Source organism: Urocampus carinirostris, chromosome 19 (genome assembly GCF_059441175.1).
Source record: "Urocampus carinirostris isolate Australia breed hairy pipefish chromosome 19, RoL_Ucar_1.0, whole genome shotgun sequence".
Classification (NCBI taxonomy): Eukaryota; Metazoa; Chordata; class Actinopteri; order Syngnathiformes; family Syngnathidae; genus Urocampus; species Urocampus carinirostris.
Genome location: NC_142367.1, coordinates 22,534,989 through 22,557,691, shown reverse-complemented (window position 1 = coordinate 22,557,691; position 22,703 = coordinate 22,534,989). Strand labels below are relative to the sequence as shown.

Below are 22,703 nucleotides of genomic sequence, written 5' to 3'. Positions count from 1 at the left end.
ATGTTGTCATCCACTTAAAAATATTTTTACAATTTTCCTTTAAATTAAAATGGTAACGTGTTTTCGGTTAACTTATCAACATATACCTGAATTTCTTCCCATTAAAAATGCATCATAAGAGCTCGCTGCTGCCCCATTCATTCAAATACTTCCTCCATAGCTAAGTGGGCCGGGTATAAAACTCCCAGGCTGAAAAAGGGCGCACTCTGGCCTTGCACCTGCTCTGTGATGGGCTTAGAGGTCTGTGAAAAGACACACTAGCATTATGAAAACCAAAGAACACACCGTGCAGGTTCGGAATAACGTTGTGAAAAGGTTCAAAGCAGGAATGGGATAAAAGAAGATTTGCAGCATTTACACATTTTCAGGGGGACTGTGTGAGCAATGTTGTCAAAATGGAGTGAGCATAAAACCACTGCAAACCCACCAAGACCTGGCTGTTCCTCTAACCTATCGGCCCAAACAAACATAAAACTAACAGAAAAGCATCCAAGGCACCCATGATCACATTGGATGACCTGCAGACATACACAGCTCAGTAGGGAAAATATGTGCATAAGACAGCTATTTGTCATACTGTGCATAAATCTGTCCTTTATGGAAGAGTGGCAAGAAATCTTTCTAGTACAATTAAAAGGCCCGTTTGCTGTTTGTAAGAAGCCACATGGGAGACACAAGTACATGTGGAACAAGGTCCTACGATCAGATGAGACCAAAATTGAACTTTTTAGGAAGAATGCAAAGCATTATGTTTGGTGTAAGAGTAAGACTGCACATCACCCTGAAAGCACCATCCCCACTTTCAAACATGGCGCTGGCAGCCTCATGCTGGGTTGCTTTTCTTTATCAGGGACTGGGAACATCATTAGAGTCGACTGAAGCACTATATACACATGATGTCTCACATGATGGTGATCTTTAGAAAAGATTTTGAGTTTTGATCTATACGTTAAAATCCTAACTATATCAATATGTTCAAAAGTTCTTGAGGGGTGCCAATACTTTTGTGAGGCACTGTACGACCGCAAATAACATACGTGTGCGTGCTTCGAGCCAAAAGGGTGAGTCACCGCCTCCCACTTCACCCTTTCCCTTGCACATGTCACTTTGGATCTTCTCCGTCGCCTCGCTTGTGCGTCAAAAAAGCTTTGATAATGGTTTGCGGTCATCCGTGTCGAGTAACAAACAACGCCCGGAGCCATAAACGGCGTTAGTATGACCCGGGGCCAACATTTTGCTCCTAGCCGGACGGCTCCTCACCTCTTCTTGCTTGATTCTTTGGTACAAGCGTGTGGCGGCGGCTCAGCTTAATGTCTTGAGTACCTCTGCAACATCTAAAAAAAGAAATAGTAAAAAAGTGTCACATAAAAATCCGACACATAACATTTGACTTGGTAAAAAAACACGGATAAAGTTAAAAAGGTGTTATGTCCTCTTTCGAACAAGGAAGGTTGACTAAATTGCAAAACATAATAAAATACTTGCTACTTTAGAATTACAAAACACTATATAAACCAATCTTCATTCACCTAAAGAAGTGGCGTCACACATACAGCCCGTGAGCCAGATCAGGCCCGCCAACGGATTTGAACTGGCCGCGAGACGATGCTGAGAGAAGCACAAGAGGTGAAGTGAGCTGCATCACGTCAAACAATAATCTGCCTTTTGCAAAAACACAAACAAAAAAAAAACACCCACTATAGCTGTATTTTCTGACTAACATTTATCAACCAGAGAACATTTAAAGCAGGGAAGTTCAAAAAAAAACGTTTTTGTTAAAAATAGATAAATGAAACGCAAGAAGATAAATGTAAACATTAAATAATTTGCACTTTTATGATTTCTTGTGTTTTATCTTTGCATGACCTTCCCTGAGTAAAATAAACAGTAGTGTAAAGGAATTCAAATGTTTTTTGTTTTTTTCTTCTCTTTTAAATGCAGTTGATAAACATTAAAAGAGATTAAATCTGAGTCAAGGAAAAAATAATAGAGGAAAAAGAACCTCAACAATTTTTTTATGATCGAATCTTACACCCCTAAATCCTAACATAATTGCGAGCCTCCGAAAGATCCCCAACCCTAAAGCTACGGCACTATTTTTATGCCATTAATTTACAAGTCCGGCCCCTGTGAAAGTGACTTTTCTACCATGAGGCCCCTGAGCTAAAATGAGTATGACACTGCTGACCTAAAGCATCTGGTGATTGAAATATATCTCATCAGGTTGTTTCAACACTTCCATGCTGCTTCAACGAGGCACTCTGATGCCCCCACACCAATGAAAAACACTTGTACTCATTTTGACTGTCGAATAAAAACGATTTTAAATTAAAAAAATACATTGAAACAATGTAACAATATAAAAAATATTGCCTTTAACAGTACACCACCTTTTTATGTGACATGCATATACTAAAGGCTGACAATAAGGCCAAATTCAAGCACTTTTGAAGGACTTTCAAAGCAATTTTTCCAATTTCTCCAACACCATTAAAATTAGAAATCCGATGTGAATCATGTATTTTGCAGAGCCACAAATATATCTGCGATTTACATATATACTAGTTTTAATCTGGCTTGCATCAATATGATTTTTAAAATTTGAGTAAATCGGATCACAACAATATGTGTGTATATATTTTTAAGACAAATCTCTCCCCATATAGGTGTTGAGTAAAAATGACAATAAACAGTAATATGTAGCTTACATTTTCAGTTGCAGGAAGTTATTCTCATTACAATTTACCACTGGGAAAGGCTACCTTAGTTTTTTTGCATGGCCCATAATGCATGTCCACAATTAATAAGTAATCCTTGCAATAATCTTCTAAAGCTCTGTTTAGATATAGCATGCATCTTCACTCTCAGGGGCGGCCCGTAGGGGGCGATGACGCTTCATAGGACAATGCCATACAAATTAATGCGAGCTGCTCTTTATCACAACAAACGTACTGGCAAAGCAAAGCCGCTAAAGGGCAGTGTTGGCGTCATTTTTAAGCAGACTAGTTGAGAAACATGGCGAAAATGTAAGCGTTTACACGCACTTTCCCCAATATTCAAGCACTTTTCAATCATTGAATAGACAATATTAAAATTCCAAGCATTTTCAATGAGTTCAGGCACATGCACGAACCTTGAACAGGGCACTCTTAAGCATCTTCCAACACCTTACGGTCTAGATTAGATTAAATTTATTTTTTTGAGACGTTACTTTTTACCCCCTCTTCTTTTCTTGTTTGTCCCTCGCCTTTAGCGGTCCCCACTTAAACTCGGCACCCCGTGTTTGTTTCGCCCCTCATTTTTCGTTCACCCGTGCAAAACATATCAGAATAAGTGTCTAGAATAAATACAAATAAATACATTACAAAAATATACAGTTGCAACTACATATTATACATGGGTTACACATATTTACAAAGAAAGACGGTAGACCGAGATAGTTTTCAAAGCTTTAATAATAATAATATAGCTTTGACAGGGCAGTTAATGGTAGCAACACTCGAGCGCCGCTGGCGGCCGTTAGAAAAATTACATAAATTGGCCACATCACTGAATAAGCCGCAGGGTTGAAAGTTAGGGAAAAAAGTAGCGGCTTATAGTTTCGGAATTTACGGTAATTTGAATATTCATATTTATCTTTTCACTATATCACATTTCTTTATTTGATGTGCACACACTGGAAGGCAATAAAAAAGCACTTCAAACCAAAACACGACTTTCCAAATTGAGCGGACACTACTAGCTAACAACAAGGAGCTCTAAACCAACATGCCCGAATCCACAAACCCCAGGCTCTCTGTCAAATGGGACCTTTTAAAATATCGCTCCGCTCTCATCACTATTCCAAGACATGCACTCACAGGCCATGAGGCACTCCAACGCAGACCATCTGAAAGCAAAGGTGGTCTCCGTCCCCTACCTCAGTCTTTGCACATTTTTCGAGCCGTTATCTTTATACATTTCAATTATTTATAAACAAATTCCTGACTTCACTTTCACGACACTTTATTCTAATTTCAAAGCACAGACATTTCTTAAATCACACAGGATGTGTAGCTCCTGTTCATGTCAGTTTTAGACAGCGTGAAAGTGCTAATCAGGAGTTTGTTTATCGTCACATAAATGTTTGGCAAGAATCTGTCCTTGTATATTGTTGCTGACAATAAAACAGCCTGGCGCTGAAAAAAAACATGCCCGCTATAGTGTGTAATTGAAGCATACTATTGTGAATGTTATTTTTTGTAGACGCACTTACACACAAGCATACGTCAATACAACATTTGAGCCCAACATAGCAAATCAATCATTTTCTTCTTCGTCTTTTGTCGAACCTAATCGGTACAAGTATGCAGACCGAACTCGTAAAATGTGTCTATTTGAGTTGCGACTCAGGCTACCTCATGCAATCTTGACTCTTTCTTTGCGATCAATATGCTTTGCCTTCCTAACCAATTCATGAAATGTTGAAAAGCATGCTAATAAAAAGTATGGCATTCAAAGTCAGACTACTCTGACCTTTTGTCCACAACTGCGTCATGCATCACGGATGGCTGATCGTTATAAAAAAAGGAGAAATACTTTGGCAAGAAATTGTAAGTACGACTTTATTCCCCAATTAAACAGACTCCAGTAACAATTCTCACATTCTGTTTTAACAGAATATCGAATCATCACAAACCAATAGTTGAGTCTCCCGATGTTGACGAGTTTTTCAAGGGTGCTTTAAATATTTATGAACTAAAGTATGTTGAATTTGATTAACTGTCTACCCTGTACCAATGTTTGGAACAGAGTTTGAGCATAGATAAGCGCATTTCCATGGTACGGTATAATTTATCCATTTATATGCCCCAGTTTGATAGAGCAGTTTCTTTCAAGCTTTTTTTTTGGCATAGTACTTATTTTAATTAAAAAAGTCCGAGGGCACACAGTATTTAGAAAATGTTTATTCATGTATTTTTTTTTAACTTAAATTATTATATTGCCCGATTTTACAGTTTTCATGTTTTATTATTATTTGCGGTCTCTGGAAGTAATACAGGTTATTCAGGATGGTTAATGATTTTGCTGTCATTTGTTACGTCCTTTTATTTTTAAGAATAATACTTACAATAAGCAAATGCTATCTTACAGTGGAACCTAAAATGTCTCTGTTTTTTGGGGGGTGAAATACAAAGATAATAACTAAAATGATGTGCAACATTTCTACTTTAGTCCATTTCTTTTATTATTCTTTGTCAGGCAATCTCTAAAGGGACACTGTGTTATATTTGTATTGTGTAGTGCAACCCAAAACTAGTGCTAAAAAGCAAAGAAAGACTAAAAACTACAGAGACTCAAGGTGACCAAACCACACCATTTTTTTTGTCTCATTTCTTATTTTTGGGTGTTATGTAATATAAGTACAACTTTCTTGACCGATGCGTATTTTAAAAAATAAACGTTCATATGATAGGTCATGTATTATTGAATTATTACTTATTACCCAAATCATTTTTGTTTTTTAAAATTAATTTAATAAATAAATTTACCACTAACACGTGAGAAATAATAGACAGTATTTCTTTTAAAGCTTACTAGAAAAAAATTTAGGTTATTAAATATATGTCCTAAACTATGAGCAGATAATTATCGTATTTTCCGTAGTATATGGTGCATCACCACACATATTTTTAATGCATGAGGCGCATGAAATTGAGACTATAGTTAGAGCGCCAGTGTTTATTTGTCAATAACCTCAGAGGATTTATTGCAATGATGAATCAGTCGATGGGTATTGCTGATTACAATCGCAAAAACTTGTTTGCAATGGGAATCAAATCTGGATCACGGCGGTGAGGGCACTGACACTCTCCACTAGATCACCAGTGGTGCCGTTTAAGATGTATTTTGAGTTAGGGGATTTGAAAAAAGATACCATACACCAGGGCAGACAACTCTGAAAAGTTGCCTGCCCAGCCATAAAGTTGCCTGCCCTATTTTTCACAACTTGAAACAAAATAAGACGACTAATTGCAAAAAAGCTATTATTGCAAAGTATTAAGGATTGATCATCAGAATATATAACAGAGCAACACTTTAAAATTAAGTTTATCATAAATCAACTTATAACATTCATTGCATGTATATGACATCGCTGTTTTCCATCTGCCATCAGTATGTACCTGTATTGACTTCATTTGTGCAACGTTTGCATGGCGTCGTCTGCTACAAGCCACGTGAACTCCTCTTTCCACGATGCTTTTAATGTACGTTTACGTTTTGTAGCGTCATCAATTTTGTCAGCTTCTTTTGTATCTTCTGGGGCTGAGCTTTTGGCTTGATTCCTAACCACTTTACCATTTTTCTTGTGTTCTCTGTGCGTCTACTTTGGAAAATGATATGCAAATGCACGACCTTATAACGCTTGGGAGAGTCTGGAAGCACGATGTTATTTGATGCAGGCTTCTGATTGCCTGCCGAGTATGCAAATTGCCAAACGAACCAAAATTCCCAAACCGAACGAAGATTTCGAAATCGGAATTTTTTTTCTTGAAAAAGTTGTCGGCCACCCGGGCGGAGATGTTATGTAAGTTGCACGCGTCCGGGCAGACGTTATTTCAGACACTGCTTTGTACCGTGATTTAGCACATAATATTAACCCGACTCTCCTGTCACACGACACAGAGAGCCGTCGTGTAATATTTAAAATGCTTCGGGGAAATTTAAAGAAAGAATTACAGTCGCCACCTGTGCATGACTTGATTGCAAGCGGGGCTCCCGCAGCGCAAACTTCTGCTCCGCTTCTCATTGCCCATCTCTTGGCCGTCCTCAGTGGGAGACGGAGCAGCAGAGAAGTTTGGAGGAGCGAGGCCGCCTGCTGCTTTGTCTGCAGTACGTTCCACCGGCCGACAGCCAAGGCGAGGGCCACGGCGAGGCCAAGGAGAAGCTCCGTGGAGGTCTGTGCGTGGGCGTCAAGCGATGCGCCCACCTGGCCGCCATGGATGTCAACGGTTTCTCGGACCCCTACGTTAAAACGTGAGGAACACACAAAAGTTTGTCGGTTTTTGAACTGGAAGCGCCGTAAAGTGTACAAATATTGGTAGCCAACTGACTGCTGCGAAGCAAAAAGAAATTTTTTTTGGCATCAGTTTTCTAGAAACTTGTACAAAATTATAACTTCCTTTTAAGCATTTTTTTAAAAAAAGGCCTTTGACTTAAAGATACATTGTGCAATGTTTGACAACTAGATGGCACTGAATTTACCGAATGAAGGTTTTTTTTTGGTCAAACTAGGAGGCACTAAATACTACACACGGTCTCTTTGAAGGTGGGGTACATTGTTTTCTTTTTAAAACATATGAAGAATTTATTTTCCAAAAACAACATAACAGAAAGGTAACCAACAAAATGACCACAGAGGCACGGCGGCGCAGTGGTTAGAGCGTGTGCGGCACAGGTCTAAGGTTATGAGATCGAACCTCCTGTGTGGAGTTTGCATGGTCTCCCTGTGCTTGTGGTTTTCTCTGGGCACTCCAATTTACTCTCAAATTCTAAAAACATGCATTTCATGTTGATTAGCCGGTCCAAATTCCCCCTAGGTGTGAATGAGCGAGTGAGCTGTCTCTGTATGCCCTGCGACTGGCTGGCAACCAGTTCAGGGTGTCCCCTGCCCACTGCCTGGAGATGGCTGGGATGGGCTCCAGCACCCCCGCAACCCTACTGAGGATAAGCGGTGTAGATAATGGATAGATGGATGGGTTTCTGGGAAGTAATTAGAGAAACGGCGTCACGTGCAGCTACATTAAGGGCCAAAATAACAATCAGCCAAGACAACTTTGACAGGTGACAGTTTTCGATGAGCCGTCGCCCGTTTGTCCATTCGACAAAAGAAGCACGTAATATGGAATGTCAAAGTCTTCTAAAACGGGGGACGGGACTCCGTGGTCGGGCTCTGAACGGCGGACCCTGGCGGGCTTGTTAGTGTCACAAGAGCTCCCCCTTGGTTCGATTACTCAGAGGCAGAAGAAAGGAATACCGCGTGCGTCGCCCAGGTCATCCAGGCTCCCCTCACTTGACTGATTCACTCTGACAGCAGGGAGATAAATGAGCACCAAAATGCTCTTAATACCGCATTTTTTCCCCCTTCGGGAGGGATTCCTGCATGTTCCTGGAACTAGCGGATCGCCAAACAACCCGAAGCCTTGCCCGCGCTTGAGCTGGCAAATGCGTGACGGAAATGCTGCACGAATCAAGGATTTGAGCCAGAAACGTGTGGATTGGGCTCGATCGAATGTTTGTTTTTATTGCGAGGATTATGCCGCAAAGCTTCTTAAAGTTCAGCCGGTAGCATAGACATAGAAGAACCGACGGAAACATTGCATGGAGAGATGGACAGATAGATATTAGAGAGCATTTTCAACTAAGACTAATACTAGTTAAAACGATTTTATCACAAATATAGTCGCATAAACAGGTAAATTGGTCGTAATGGCCATAATGCAGACGACCAGAGTTTAATTCCCAGGCTACTCAACAACTTCCCATAAATCTTCATGTGTCCTATGAATTTAAGACTAGAAAGCCAAAATAATACCTCCAAAATATATATTTTGGCTAGATTTTGGGGGTGACACGGAGTTAATATAAAATGTTTTTATGAAAGGTTAGTGAATAAGAAATTAAACACAAAAAGGTGATTGGTTACAAAAAAATTCATTAAAAAATGATTTAATGAATGAATAGGTAAAATAATTGACGAATAGAATGATCGATAAATAGGTAAAAGTAGAAAAAGAAATGCAAACAGACAGAAAGTAAAAATATGATTACATTTAATAACTGAAAAAAATGATCAATAAGTAGAATAATGAAATAATGACAAAAGGAAAATGGAAAAAAAGAAAATATAAATAAACGAATGGAATGATCAATAAATACGTAAAGTAAAAGACAGACGGACAGACAGACAGACAGACAATGTGAATAAAATGAAAAAATGATCAATAAGCAAGTTAAAATAGATGAAAAAAAGACAGAGAAACCGTAAAAGGCAAGGCAAAAAAGTGAGAGAAAATAATGTGTTTTGTTCACTTTGAGTCTCCGTAGTTTGTATTCTTCCTTGTGCATTAAGCATTTGTTTTCGGTTGCACAACACCATAGAGCGACATCTAGTGGTCAAATATTACACACTGTACCTTTTAATTGTAGGAAATGGACGTGAATCTGCTCATTTCATGGCTGTTTGAACCTGTGGCTTAAAATACAAGGCGGCTTGTACTAAGAAAATATTTAATAGCGTTTCGCTCTTAAATTTGAGCATGCGGCTTTCAATCAGGCGAGCTCTTCGTTCGGAATTTACGGAAAACAAAAAAACCTCAGCACACGGCCCACAAATCTTATAAACAGCTTGTCTCCTGAGCCTCGGCTTCGCCCACGTGCGCACATCTTCTTGTTTCCCTCAAAGTATACGCTGGCATTTTTGGCCCTTGGTGTGGAAATTTTTCTCGCACGACGCTTTGTTGCGTCTTTGTGCAAGTGGGAACACATTGAGCTATGGGTGGGAAGCTCAAGATGAAATAGAGCTGTAGTCTCTTCCAACAGGACTGAAAATGGATGCTGACGCAATCTTTGGTAAAGATGACGGTGATGGCCCTATAGCACCCGTTTGGGGTTGAATTGTGTTCAATTTTATATATTTCTACTCTTGTTTTAAATGAAGGAATCGATTTGTTGTATCACACGCTGTGGGCAAAGTTTGCAATGGACACTGCAGTTTTTAATCGGACACTATGTTTCAAAAATATCTCCAAACAACTAAAGAAGGGCCTCTCTCTGACTCTTTCAGTAGGTACATCTGTGTTATCCTTTGTGTCCTTTTGCTCAATTTGACCTTGTTGTTATGCGAAGGGATTGGGTTGTTCTTGTCACCATCTTGGTCTCCTGAATGTTGGTCTGTAAACTACCATTTAATTGTATTTAGCGCCCCAATTTTCTCCGGTGTTCAGGTGCTGTCATTACAGATCAAATATATCAACTTTAATCAAACCTTGTATTACTCTTCAAGGAAAAAAATCATATCATGTAATAATTATCGTGACCGTTTTATCGCCCACGCCGAGTTCAACCCCAATTATCAGTATCAGAAGAGTGCTGTATTCTGGGATCTCGTGAATTAGTTCCTCTAATGAAAATCCTCGGGTGAGGCTATCAGCTTTTAATATAAAATCAGCTTCGACTGATCATTACTATTCCTTGTGGCAGGTGTAAGAGTGGCAAAAGACTATAATGCTGTCACACTCTCTTGTCTCAGGTACCTCAAGCCAGATGTTCAGAAGAAGTCAAAGCATAAAACCGCAGTAATAAAGAAGACGCTCAACCCGGAGTTTAATGAGGTACGCCCATCGTAAGCTGAATGCAAAGGGAAAGATCATTTAGGTTCCTATAGTGGCTCGGACACACTCCACTGCCCCCGAAGCCAATTACTGTTTGCATAAGATCATCTTGCTGCCTCATTACAAGCATGGCCGGAAATAACGTCTGAACCTTTTTGCCCCCCGTGTCAGGAGTTCTTCTATGAAATCTCCTTCTCGGAGCTCGCCGCCAAGACGTTAGAGGTTACCGTGTGGGATTACGACCTTGGCAAGTCCAACGACTTCATCGGTGAGTGGGAATTTCCCGATGGCAGTGACGTTTGAGTACAGAACCTCTCTCCAAGAACTTGTTGACATAGTATCACATTTCAGCCTTTAACTTAAATGTAAAACAAGGTACTGTACGTGCATACAGCGTTATCACTTTATAGGAGCATGTCTTAACAAGGGAGTGTCAGTTTCCGAGTTTTATTGCAACAAGAATCGCTATCTGAAGAAAAAAACAGTTTATGAATAGTCCCAGAGGCTACCACTAGACCTCGCTCGAGACCGCTCACTACCCGTAACCGCTTACTGCCAGCATCAGCTCGACCAGTTTGCGCATGTAAACTCCTACAGGTAAATGAATGATAAATACAAAATTGTGCTGAAATGTTTTTGTGTGTATAATCAATTAAAGTTACAATAACTTTAATTTTAAGTGTACAGTAAGTGCTAACGTATCATCAAGAGTCTCTCGATCTCATACCAGTCAACCTCCGCCAATTGCTCTTCTATGAAAATCCTTCTCTTCTATTAAAAATACAGCGACAATATTAGTAATCTACAATGTCATCTGCTACCAGTAACTAAGAGATTTGGATGATAGCTGAAATGGGAAGATGAGATCTTTTTTTTAATTATTATTAAATTCCCCATATAAAAAATGTAATTTGGAATGATCAAGAAAAAACATAAAATACAGGGGAAATGTATGAGTGGACAGGTATGCAATCTCCTTCTTTCGCCGCACAACGCGTACACATTCCTTACAGCAAATCCTTCCATGGTAAGTTCTCATAATAAACCCGCATTTTATTTTGTTATTTTAATCGTATTTATCTTATTATAATATTTTTGTTTAATTACTATTTGAATTCGTTTTTTGTAATGAGATTGATATGTTTTATAGCTATTTAGGGCTCACTTGGATGCTTTTAGGAGGACAGTAAAGGACCAGTTTTTAACCACTTCATATCAGGAAAATGTGCTCATTACACATGAAATTTAAGCTACGAGCACGATCCTGGAACGGATAAAGCTCGTATGAAGAGGTACCACGGCACTTTGTTTTCAAACAAACAAACAAACCCTTTGGCCGATGAAAAACGATTGGGGAAATAAAGAAACAGGTCTACTGATAATATTAAGCCTTGAGCGAAACAATGGTTTCATATCGGAGAAATTGCTTCCCAAGGGAGGTGAAGCGTGAATCATAACTTACGCTCGAACATTAAAGTCGATTCGAAAATAGAGATCGGGGAAATTTAGACGCATGATTAATGAGGGACCGTTACAGACATTTACAGAATCCAATGACTTTAAAACAAATAAAAACTTCAAACATTCTGCCTTTTGTGAATGTAACAGGCCCGTATTGTAAAAAATGGCTGAAAATAAAATGAAATATCTCAAGTTTTACTGTAATAACTTATGGAAAGGTACGCAATTAAGCAGTCCCCTTAAATTTGTCTGAAAAGCTCCAGTGAGAAAGTGTTTCAGAGTTTGGAGGGCATGAGAGGAGAAGTGGCAGTAAAATGAACCTAAATTTTAAAAAGTAGCATCAAAGCAAAAGCAAAGCACCTTCTTCACGTCTACCGATAATTCATAACAAATTATTTTCCAATTGGCATTAATCATTACTGATTTTGAGTGCCATATATTTTGTTTACTATAGTTTATTTTTTACCTAACCTACCTACAGAGAACATAATTCCTCTACCAAGCTAACTAGCTACCTACATTTACTGTATCCAGCTTCTTATTATTTGTCACAGTAGCTTACTTTAAAGATTCTTTCTAATTTTACTGCCCATTTCATTCACAGTATTTTTCAAGTGCAGCTTACTATCAAATTAGTTATGTAAATCCAAATACATGCCAACTTTTTTAGATTAAAAAGCGGTAGATGTTATCAAGCAAAACACAATTCAGTAATCTTCACACTAGTAATGCTTCAGACTTAACCACTTGCTAATCTTTATTGTGCTGTACCAAGCTAGATAAGTAGCAAGCTAACTATTGGATGATAATTTTGCCTATTTCAAGGATTATTTTTCTTATTAAATGATTTGGTGTTTCAAAACTGACTCTTAAAAACACTCAAATTGTACGTCAAATTATTGCATTGCTTATGGCAGTGATTTTCAACCACTGTGCCGCGACACACTAGTGTGCCGTGAGAAATGATCCAATGTCACTTTTTAAAATTTGAATTTTTTTAAATATTTATGAATCATTTTCTGCAAATATTATGTCATTGTCAAGTGACAAAACGGGAGTATTATATATTATATTGTAATTAAACATACTGTTCAGTGTCATTTTATAACATTTTTGGTTAGTGGTGTGCCGCAAAATTTTTCCAATGTAAAAAAATGTGCCATGGCTCAAAAAAGGTTGAAAAACACTGGCTTATGGAATGACTCTTTAATTCTGCCAAAAACCTCTCATGCCTACAGAAAATGTTATAGTACTTAATCAAGGATTTTGGTCTTTCACTTTCTCAGTTATTGAAGAACTGAAAGCCCTACACTTTAAATCACTCATTCGGGCGACTAACCCCTAAAACAAACAGTTGCCCTCTTGGTGTCTTTTTGACCGTTAGGTGGCGTTTCCTTAGGGTGCCACTCTCAGGGTGACACCCTGCAGCACTGGATAGACTGTCTGAAGAACAAGGGCAAGAAAGTGGAACGCTGGCACACGTTAACCAACGAGCTGCCTGGCTCAACGGCGCAGGAGTGAAGCTCGACTCTCGGACGACGGGAGGACGACGGAGGCTTTTCTGCATGACCGGTTCACGGACTCACGGCCTCGCAAACAACTTCATCACACAGGAAAACCAAAAGGCGGAGGTCAAAAGGACCCAGGGCCTGGCATGTACACTACCGACTTTTAAGACGTTTTGCAATTTCAACAAAGAGTTGGTTGATAAGCGCAGGCTTGGTTGACACAAGACCATTAAAAACGGGCATTTGGTGAAAATTGCAGATGACCCCAAAATGATCTATAATCCTACAGAAAATGGAATGTTCTAATTGACAAAGAGCAACAGGCAAAACTGGGGGTGAAAAAAACCCCCAAAGAAGCCCGTGTGTAAAAACAGCACCCCGATTAGAGGGAGCTCTTTAGCCAAAGCCGGAGCAGAACCAGACCTGAAATTCGGGTCGCGCCCAAAATGTCAATCATTTCGTTCGAGTTCGGACAGGCCGAGGGGACGGAATCCATTGCGCTGATCTGATACAATGAAAAAGAAACTAAGTACAATGACGGGTGGATAATTTTTTTTAAAAGGCAGTGAGAAAAAAGCTTTCCTCCACTAGAGTCCTCACCAATAAAATATGAAACGTCAAGGGAATTTGGTCGATCTTACCTCTAACCCCCAATCTATACATAGAAAAGTTAAAAAAAAAAAGTGATGAGGGAATGGGGCGAAACATTGGCTCTAAATGTTTCCATTCAGCTTTTTGGAGAATATGATATTTGTGTTCAAAAGGTTCAAGAAGGGTCAATTGTAGCGCTCTTTGGAAAGTTATTGCCCGTTTTAGATTCAACCTTAAATTTCAACCAGATTCCTTAAGTTCATACAAAAAGGGTGTTTTCTTTGTGCTAGGTTCGACCAAACAAAAGGTCCTGAAAACGTACTGAATCGAAGGTAACAAGACAGTGCCATAAGTGAAGAAAGGCAAAATTCACACTAAGCTAGCACCAGTGATCATCATTTTGTACGTGAGATTTTTTTTTTAATTACTTATCACCCAAGACAAGAAGCTATACGCCATGGTAGGGTCAAAAAAGCAAATATTCCTGGAACGACAGTTCCCGCTTTTGTTTGTTATGTCTAAATAATCCAAGTTTTAAATAGACATAATTAAACAAGAGCTTAATCGAGCAGCTCTCGAGCTGGCCATTTCGAGTGAATAAACACGAAGTGTTACTTAAGTGTTAGGGCTCCACGATTAATTAATAGATACGACAGCGCTTGTTTTCAGCCAATCAGAAGGCGAGGCAGACAACCCAGCCCATTGTGTTTTACACACAACGCATGCAACGCTAGCGGCTTCACGATTAACTCAATGTGCATAGGATCGATGGTAACGGAAACACATTTATATTTTCTACAGAAAGTGTTTTGTTTTTATTACGCTGCTGTTGGGTTGGTGAGTTGTCAATGAGAGAAGTGAGTTACTTTGGCCGCTTTTCTTGCACTTTCCGTGAATATATCACTGCGCCCTCGTTAGCATATGACAAGTACAACGGAGGTGGCGTTTCGTAATTAAAGTAAAACTTGTAAATTAAATATATCCTCTATATAACTTTATCCCTTCCAAATCTGAATCTATTTCTATGTGTAGTTGGTCCGGGGCTTCTGGCCTCCTCACAGATTACCAACATTTTGCATCCACTCTTACAAGGTTATTAGAGTCTTTGGACATCTTGATGCCATGAATATAACTCTGAATACAATAATCGAGACCCTGTTCTACTGTCTTTTCAGAAAAGTTTACATAATAAGGAAGAAATTATACATCTATGCTAAACTGAATAGCGTCCAAAGAGTCTGTTGTTTCAGCCGCCCTATTTGCTCAGTGTGTGATACATGGATACCGTTACTATGGTGGGCATGGCTTAGCGCTCTCTGTCGGATCTATTAATTGAAATCGAATCGATATTGCGATGTGACGTAGTGCAATCGCCAGACACTGCATTTTTTTTCAAGGATTTAAAGACAGCAAAGCTCCCCACGTCAATTGCTGCCTTCCTTTTGGTCTCCTTCATTTACTTCTGCTTTGCCACTTTTTATTAGATTACATTTGAGTACAGTACAGGCCTTTTACCAAAGCAATTTGAACTTCTAATTGACGAACAAAATCTAAAAATAAGAAAGGAGTTTGCAGATACCTACACCCCGTTAGCTATATAGCGAGATAAACAGAGATTCTTACTGTTTCAATGAAATTGGATCGTTACGATGCACCACAGTGCTAAAGTCACAAGGCTAGGAAATGAGTCTACGAACGACTCTTCTGCTTTGCCTTTCGGAAAACAATAACATTTAGCAAGACGGAGGATTTGTGCGTCCTATTAAGTCGGACAGCTGACGTCGATCGAATAAACGCGTGCGCACGTATCGCTAGGGCCGCCGCCACGTTTCCGAGGCTCTCCAAACAGACAATTTGCATTTAATGGATTTTGGATCTACGGCCTTGAAACGGCACTTGGCGCGGACGGACTAATAAGCTGGAAAAGGAAGAATTGCTTCTTCTGTCTTGAATGACTTCCTGTGAATTCTTTGCATGTTCGGTGTCTCCGGCGCCAATTTGAAGACAGGGAGGGGAAAAAAAGGTACGACGGGATAACATTTGCACTCTTTTTAATTGCACGATTGTGTCGATGCTGTTTGTTTTCTTTTCTAACGTGATCCGAGTTGTCAAGTGTGTCGACGCGAATATCCCAAAGTTACGAAACGTGAGCGAGGTACACTCACGCCGATTTGTTGGTTTTTTTTTTTACATACTGTATAAGTTATTTGTTGTAGTACCAAGTATGACCTGTATGCTGCCACAGAACATACACATTGCTGCCAAATGTAAATCAAAAAGAATAAGTAGTGGTAGTAGTAGTAGTTGTTGTGGTATTAATAGTAGTATTAGTTGTAGTGGTAATAGTATACGAGTATTATATAGTTGTCGTTTGATTTTTTTTCTTCCATACATTTAATATCCATTTTAAGTTGTTCAATTTTTTCCCCTCACTTGGTAGACACATAAACACACTGCTAGATTAAAAAACTGACAAAGCCTTTATCGGCAAACAAGAATGCCAATACATTTCATTAAAGGGACAGTGTTTATTATTGAGCGCCTCCTAGTGGTAAAAAATATCCTTATATGGACAGTGTGTAATATTTGGTGTCCCCTGATGGTACCAAACACTTTCATTCAGTAAAAAAACCCCACATTGATTCAAATACAAGGTAAAAAATCATGAACTATCCAACCGATGTTAATTTAAAAAAAAAAATCTCAGGTCGAGAATTTTGTATTTCTATTACACAGTGGAATCCTCACTTAGGTCGCCGCCATGTTTCTCCAGCATCCTGCCGCCACGCTGTGCTCTGTGGCACTGGCCCTTGCTCGCACCAGACAACATACTGCCATCTAGTGGTCAAATATTACACATTTGGTCTTTGAAAAAATAAAAGCGTTGATTTCATTAATTAGCAAAAACAAATGGACTATCACATAAACGTGTATATTTGGAGAAAGTTGTATTTATTTTAAATATTATGAGGCACACCTAGAAGGAGTTGACATCTTGCTGCTAAAAGTAACGCTAGAAACCAGTCCCCCTCCTTTTTTTGTTTTTTTTTGTTGCTTTTTTTCCTCTCTTCTCCCTTTTTTCCTTTGTTTTCTTTTCCTCTGCTTTTTCTTTCCTTTTTGTTTCTTAGCAAAAGGCTTGGCAGAAAAATGAGAAGCAAAATGGTGAAGTTGCGTCACTATGAGTCTCTGCCGTTTCAATTCTTCCTTGTGCTTTGTTTTCAGTTGCACCACACAATATAGTGACATCTAGTGATCAAATAATAAACACTGTCCCTTTAATAAACATGTGTGCTGTACTAGACTACTGTAAAAACACAGCAGGGAAGTGTAATGAAGTTGTAGCTTCCCTGGGCTGTACCAGAAGCGACAAACGGCCACTAGAAGTTTTGATCTTCTGGGATGCAATTGAAACTTTCCTGATAATCTACAGTGTTGCACTAGTAAAACTACTAGACCAAATTAGAGACCATTTGTGGTGGACTGCTAGCCTAACGAGTGGCTCAAGAATGCAATTAAACCTTAGTGGTGAAATATAATGCTGCGCTGGTAAAACCACTCGACCAAACTAGATAACATTAGTCAGGAGCTACAGCCTGCTGGACCACTACTAATACCAATATACCACCTAATGCAGGGGTCTCAAACTCAATTTGCCCAGAGGCCGCCGGAACTATAATATTTTTTTTAATTATTCCCCCACACTAAATAAAATATACAAAAAAAAAAACATTAAGAATAAATATGAAAATATATTTTCTAATCAGTAATCAAATGAATCCACAATCCGCTCTGCCTGGACTTAAAGGGACACTGTTTATTATTCAGTGCCTCATAGTGGTAAAAGACAGGTTATTCATTAAAAAGGGAATATTAATTTAAATAATGACCGAAAATACATGAACTTTAATATAGATGCACCTTATTTTCAAATACTCATTGATAAATGTATATTTTATATAACATGGGCGTCACTCAGAGGTAGATGACATAATTGTCCGCCCTCATGCTGCTACAGGTACCCGAAACTACAAAAATCGGGTGAAAGGCTGAGCAAAAATAAAGAAATAAATCGTGCTTCACGGTCACTTTCTGTCTCAGTAATTTTCAATTGTATTTGGGATTTTTAATACTCGTTTTCGGCTGCATTACAGCATACTTTGACATCTAGCAGTCAAATAATAGACATTGTCCCTTTAACAGTCATATTAAGGCGGGGGGCTCAAATTATCATCCAGGGGCCACAAATGTCCCCAGGGTGCAAGTTTGACACCTTTAAATACCCCCTAATGGGTTTGAGCTTCTAGGATGCAATTAAACCTCACTGGTAAACTACTGCACTAATAAAAACCCTCGACCAGTTAGGGAGCAGTTCTTCTACATTCGTAGCGATGCTGCACTAGCTAAACTGATACACCAAATAATAAAACGTTAACCAGGCACTCTGAACCATTTAGTCATAGAAGTAGCACCGGTACACACGAGTAGTTTTTGGGCCTCAAAACGATCAAATTAGATCTTACAGGTAAACTACAATGCTGCGCTAGTAAAACTATTAGACCCACTTAGACTATTATCCTGTTTGGCCATAAAAGTAGCACCAAAATGTTCACTAATATATTAAGGTTGACTGAGAAACCATTAAACTTAATGGGTAAATGAACTGTGCCTAACTTACAGTAACATTACTAGATCAAACTAGTTGGCATGAGTCATGCACCATACTAGTACCTGTTAACCACTGTTAACCATGTTATCCAGATGGTACACCTGAAATGGAGAAAAAATGAGTGAAAATACAGCTCTACTATCATACACTAGCGGATTCTACTAGTGTGCCTTACTGCCAGTATCATAACTATCCATCAAAGTATGCAAAAATAATCATACTAGTGTGCAGAAATGTCATACAGTGTGGGGGAAAAATTACTGGTAGTATGGTTTTGTTTGTTTGGATCCTGTTACCACATGGGTCATAGGGGCACCATTTCCTGTGATGTGTCTTGGGCTAGTACAGCCTGGCGGCCCCCATCCCTCTCTCCACGCCAACAAAAGTGTCATTCAAATGAAACACCATTTTTGGTGTGCGTGTATTCCACTTAACTTTGGTGGCAAACTTGGTCATTATCACCAGAAAAGGCGCTACACAATGCTTTTTAAAGGGAACTTGACGTTAATACGGTGAACCCCTTACCTGACAAAAAAGGGGATTTGGCACCGCCCTAGTGAAAGAATGTTGGAGTAGAGGAACTCCCTTTAGGTCAAAGGCCTGCGATTGGGTCAAGCCCGCGAGGCAACAGTGAGAGAAGTGCAAGGGAAAAATGAGCTGCAGTTACATATATGTCCACTTGATGTCGCCAAAGCCAGGCATCAGTTGCAAAGCAACTGGAGCTGGATTTATTTATTTTAATTTCACTCTTCCTCCCTCTCTCTCTCTCTTTCTCGCTCTCCTCTTATTCTTCCTCTATCATTTTCTCTTTCCTCTCTTCTCTTTCTATGTCTCTTCCTCTTTCTTTCTCGCTCCTTCTTTCTCTTCTTTATTTTTTTCTCTCGCTTTAACTATCTCTTAGTCATTGTCTTCCACTCTCTCTTTTTTATGTTCTTTCTCTCTCGCTCTTTCTCTTTTCATGTCACTAATTTTTTCTCCATCGTTCGTTCTTTCTGTCTTTCTTTTTTCCTCTCTATCTCTGTTTCTCCCTTTCTGTCATTCTATTTTTCTCCTCTCTTTCGCCCTCTCACATTCTTTCTCTCTGTCTCTCATTCTGTCTCTTTCTTCCCTCTTTCTCTACCTCATATTTTCCTCTTCGTCTCTCTCTATCTGTACCTCTTCTTTCCCTCTTTCTCCCTTCCTTTCTCTAAATCTCTCAATTTCTCTCTCTTTTGCCCTTTCTTTCTCTTTTCCTCTCTCATTCTCTCTTTTTCACCCTTTCTCTCAGTCTTTCTCTCTTTGTTTCTCATTCTGTCTCTTTCTTGACCTCATTTTTTCCCTCTTTCTTTGTTCGTCTCTCTTTATCTGTACCTCTTCTTTCCCTCTTTCTCCCTTCCATCTCTATTTCAATCCCTCAATTTATTTCTCTTTTGCTCTTTCTTTCTCTCTCTCTTTTCCTCTCTCATTCTCTCTTTTTCACACATTCTCTTTCTCTCTGTCTTTCTCTTTTTGTCTCACTCCCACTTCTTTCTTTTTCTCCTTTTTCTTTCTAATTTACCATGAGATGTTTGACTACTATGTGGCACCTGAGCTAAAATGAGTATGACACCCCTGTGTTAGATTCACCTAGCCTTGTCTCATTGAGAATGTTTTCTCTGTCATCTTGTGACTTCTACAGGTAAATGCGGTTGTTTCTTTGTAAACGTTCTTTTTAATTCACATGCAATGACTTAAACATGCACAAAATATTCACCAAAGCAGCTGCACTTTACTTGTGGACGCCATTAAAGAAAAGCTGCATTGTTTATATGTGAGTGCATGCTAAACAAAAAGGTGTAAAATGATATATAATGTTCGGGAGAGGGAGGGAGGGTCTTGCTCATTTGGGGTTTGTTTGTGTTCTGGAACAAGTGAGCATGATTTTTTTTTTTTTTATTCCATAAATCCTTCTTATCCATTTTGTTTTCTGCTTCCCGCATATTTCTACCTACCAAGACCAACACTGCCCTCTGACGGCCGGAATGTACAACAACACGGACAAATACAAAAGCGGATGCTGTCTGTTTTGTTGCTGTTTGACCTTGTTGATGCCAAATTGTGCTGACGTGGATGCACACCAGACAAAAGAGAGGCACACGAGGAAATTTGATCTGAAATGTCACATCAAGGACCCAAAACCATTAGACATACAACGAGATTATTTTTCGAGTGGGTGGGTGTTAAAGTCAATGAACTAGAACAATTGTAATAGAATATGGGAGTGAGGGCAGAGATTAGTTGTTGTTTTTTTAATCAAAATGTCCTTTTTTTGTGAGTGGAATACAAATTAAGCTTTATTACCTCATGAAAATCATTGAAAGCAAACCAACAAACACAAATAGATGAATACAGGGTTACTTTTTAAGGATTTTTAAAGTCAATTTTTGCATTCCATCAGTACCATAAAAGAAGAAATCCGGTGTGAATCATGGATTTTGCAGATCCACCAATATATCTGTGATATACATTTGTGATTTTTAATCTTGCATATGAACTATAAAGACATTTAATTTTTAGATCATGAGTAAATTGCAAGAATATTAGTGAATCTGAACAATACTTGTGTGAACATTTTTGAGACAAATCTCTCCCCATATAAGCTGTTGGATAAAAATATGATAATATGTAGCTTACATTTTCAGGAGCAGGTAGTTCTTCCCGTTACAATGTACCATCGAAAATTGCTGCCTTCATTATTTGTGTGGCCCTTAATAAATGTCCTCAAAATAAGTCATCCTTGCACTAATGCACCTCATATGGTGCCCTGTTTAGGTGTAGCATATACCTGTTCCGTAGGGGGTGATGACGCTTCATAGGACAATGCCACACAAACTAATGCCAGCTGCCGTTAATCACGAGAGAAGAAGAAAAGCAAAGCCACAAGAGAGCAGTGTGGCGTCATCTTGTTGACTTGGGCACAACTCGTAGGGGGGGCGATGACGCTTCATAGAACAATACTGTTAATGCCAGCTGCAGTTAATCAGGAGGAAAGAAGATATACAATGAAGCCACCAGAGAGCAGTGTCACCGTATTTTTAATCAGACTTGATGAAAAGTGTGGCAACAATTTCAAGAATTTAAAAAAACACTTCACCCAAAATTCAAGACCTTTTCAATCATTGAAAACACAACATTAAAATTGAAGCATTTTAAACTATTTCAAGCCCCCGTCAGACTCTAAGTACATTGTAAAAATCAAGAAAACAAGCCAACAAACACAAATAAATAATTAGACTGATAAATACATAAGCAATAAAGGATTTTTTACATTTGACTATAAAGGATTTTATACAATTGACTACAAGTTACATATATTCAGTTTAAAGCAACAAAGCTATTCACCGACTGTGCTTTAGTGCAATGTACAATAACAGATCAGGGCAGGCTGTTTTGAAATGCATAATGTTTTGTCTAGTGCTTTTGATAACAGGACGCTCAGAATGTTCCAGACATCAAGGCGCTGTGTTGTGGAATTGTTGAGTGCAAACAACCGCTTGGCACGCCCATGGGAGGAGCCGAGACGCCAGATGTGAGCCAATAAGAGAAAGCTAAAGGAGTTCAGAAGAAAGCTTCCCTCACACTCTAACGTGACTCCAGCCGTGTCCGTTTTACACTTAGTTCTCCTGTTAGAAATAATAAAATCCGCCCCCGTGTGGAAATGTCAGCCTTCCTGGTCATTTTTCTCTCAAGAAACGAGCGCAAATAATTGTTGGATGAATGTAGGCCGTGTTTGGTTAATGGAGTCAGATAACTAATTCGAACAATTAGGTATACGGTATATTTTGATAGTTAATTCCCAACAGCAAGTAACGTCATGGAAATCTGCTTACATAACTGGTAAAGTCCAAATTGCACCATTTATCCTCTAAAGATTTTGCACAGCCTTGCACAATGTTCTATTGTTTTTGTGTGGTATCCGTAGAAGCAAGATGACTGACAATGTGTCACCTACCTCCAGTTGGGCCCACGTTACGTAAAATAAATACAAATTTCTTGACTTCCAAGTACAGTGGAACCTCGGTTTTTGAACGCCTCTCAGTTCGAACAAATCGGAGACCGACCAAAAAATTTAGAAATTCTTGCTTC

General features: G+C 39.0%; 2 protein-coding genes across 3 annotated transcripts in view; one reads left to right on the top strand and one right to left on the bottom strand.

Annotated features, from left to right (window-relative positions):
* The window catches only part of LOC148347747 (double C2-like domain-containing protein alpha), a 55,651-nt gene extending 38,675 nt beyond the window's left edge, over positions 1 to 16,976 (top strand). Inside the window, exons 8-11 of the mRNA XM_088323651.1 lie at positions 6,815 to 7,017; positions 10,292 to 10,373; positions 10,545 to 10,641; positions 13,219 to 16,976. Coding sequence (XP_088179777.1) covers positions 6,815 to 7,017; positions 10,292 to 10,373; positions 10,545 to 10,641; positions 13,219 to 13,355 — 519 coding nt within the window. The 3' untranslated portion in view covers positions 13,356 to 16,976. The remainder of the gene's footprint in view (positions 1 to 6,814; positions 7,018 to 10,291; positions 10,374 to 10,544; positions 10,642 to 13,218) is intronic.
* The window catches only part of adprh (ADP-ribosylarginine hydrolase), a 118,678-nt gene that overhangs the window by 94,290 nt on the left and 1,685 nt on the right, over positions 1 to 22,703 (bottom strand). Inside the window, exons 1-2 of one of the 2 annotated variants that reach the window (XM_088323654.1) lie at positions 6,730 to 6,752; positions 1,261 to 1,334 (exon numbers count right to left, since the gene is read on the bottom strand). The gene's annotated coding sequence lies outside the window, so the exon portion shown is untranslated. Of the gene's footprint in view, positions 1 to 1,260; positions 1,335 to 6,729; positions 6,753 to 22,703 lie in introns of those variants that run through there. The other variant, XM_088323653.1, reaches the window with a different exon arrangement.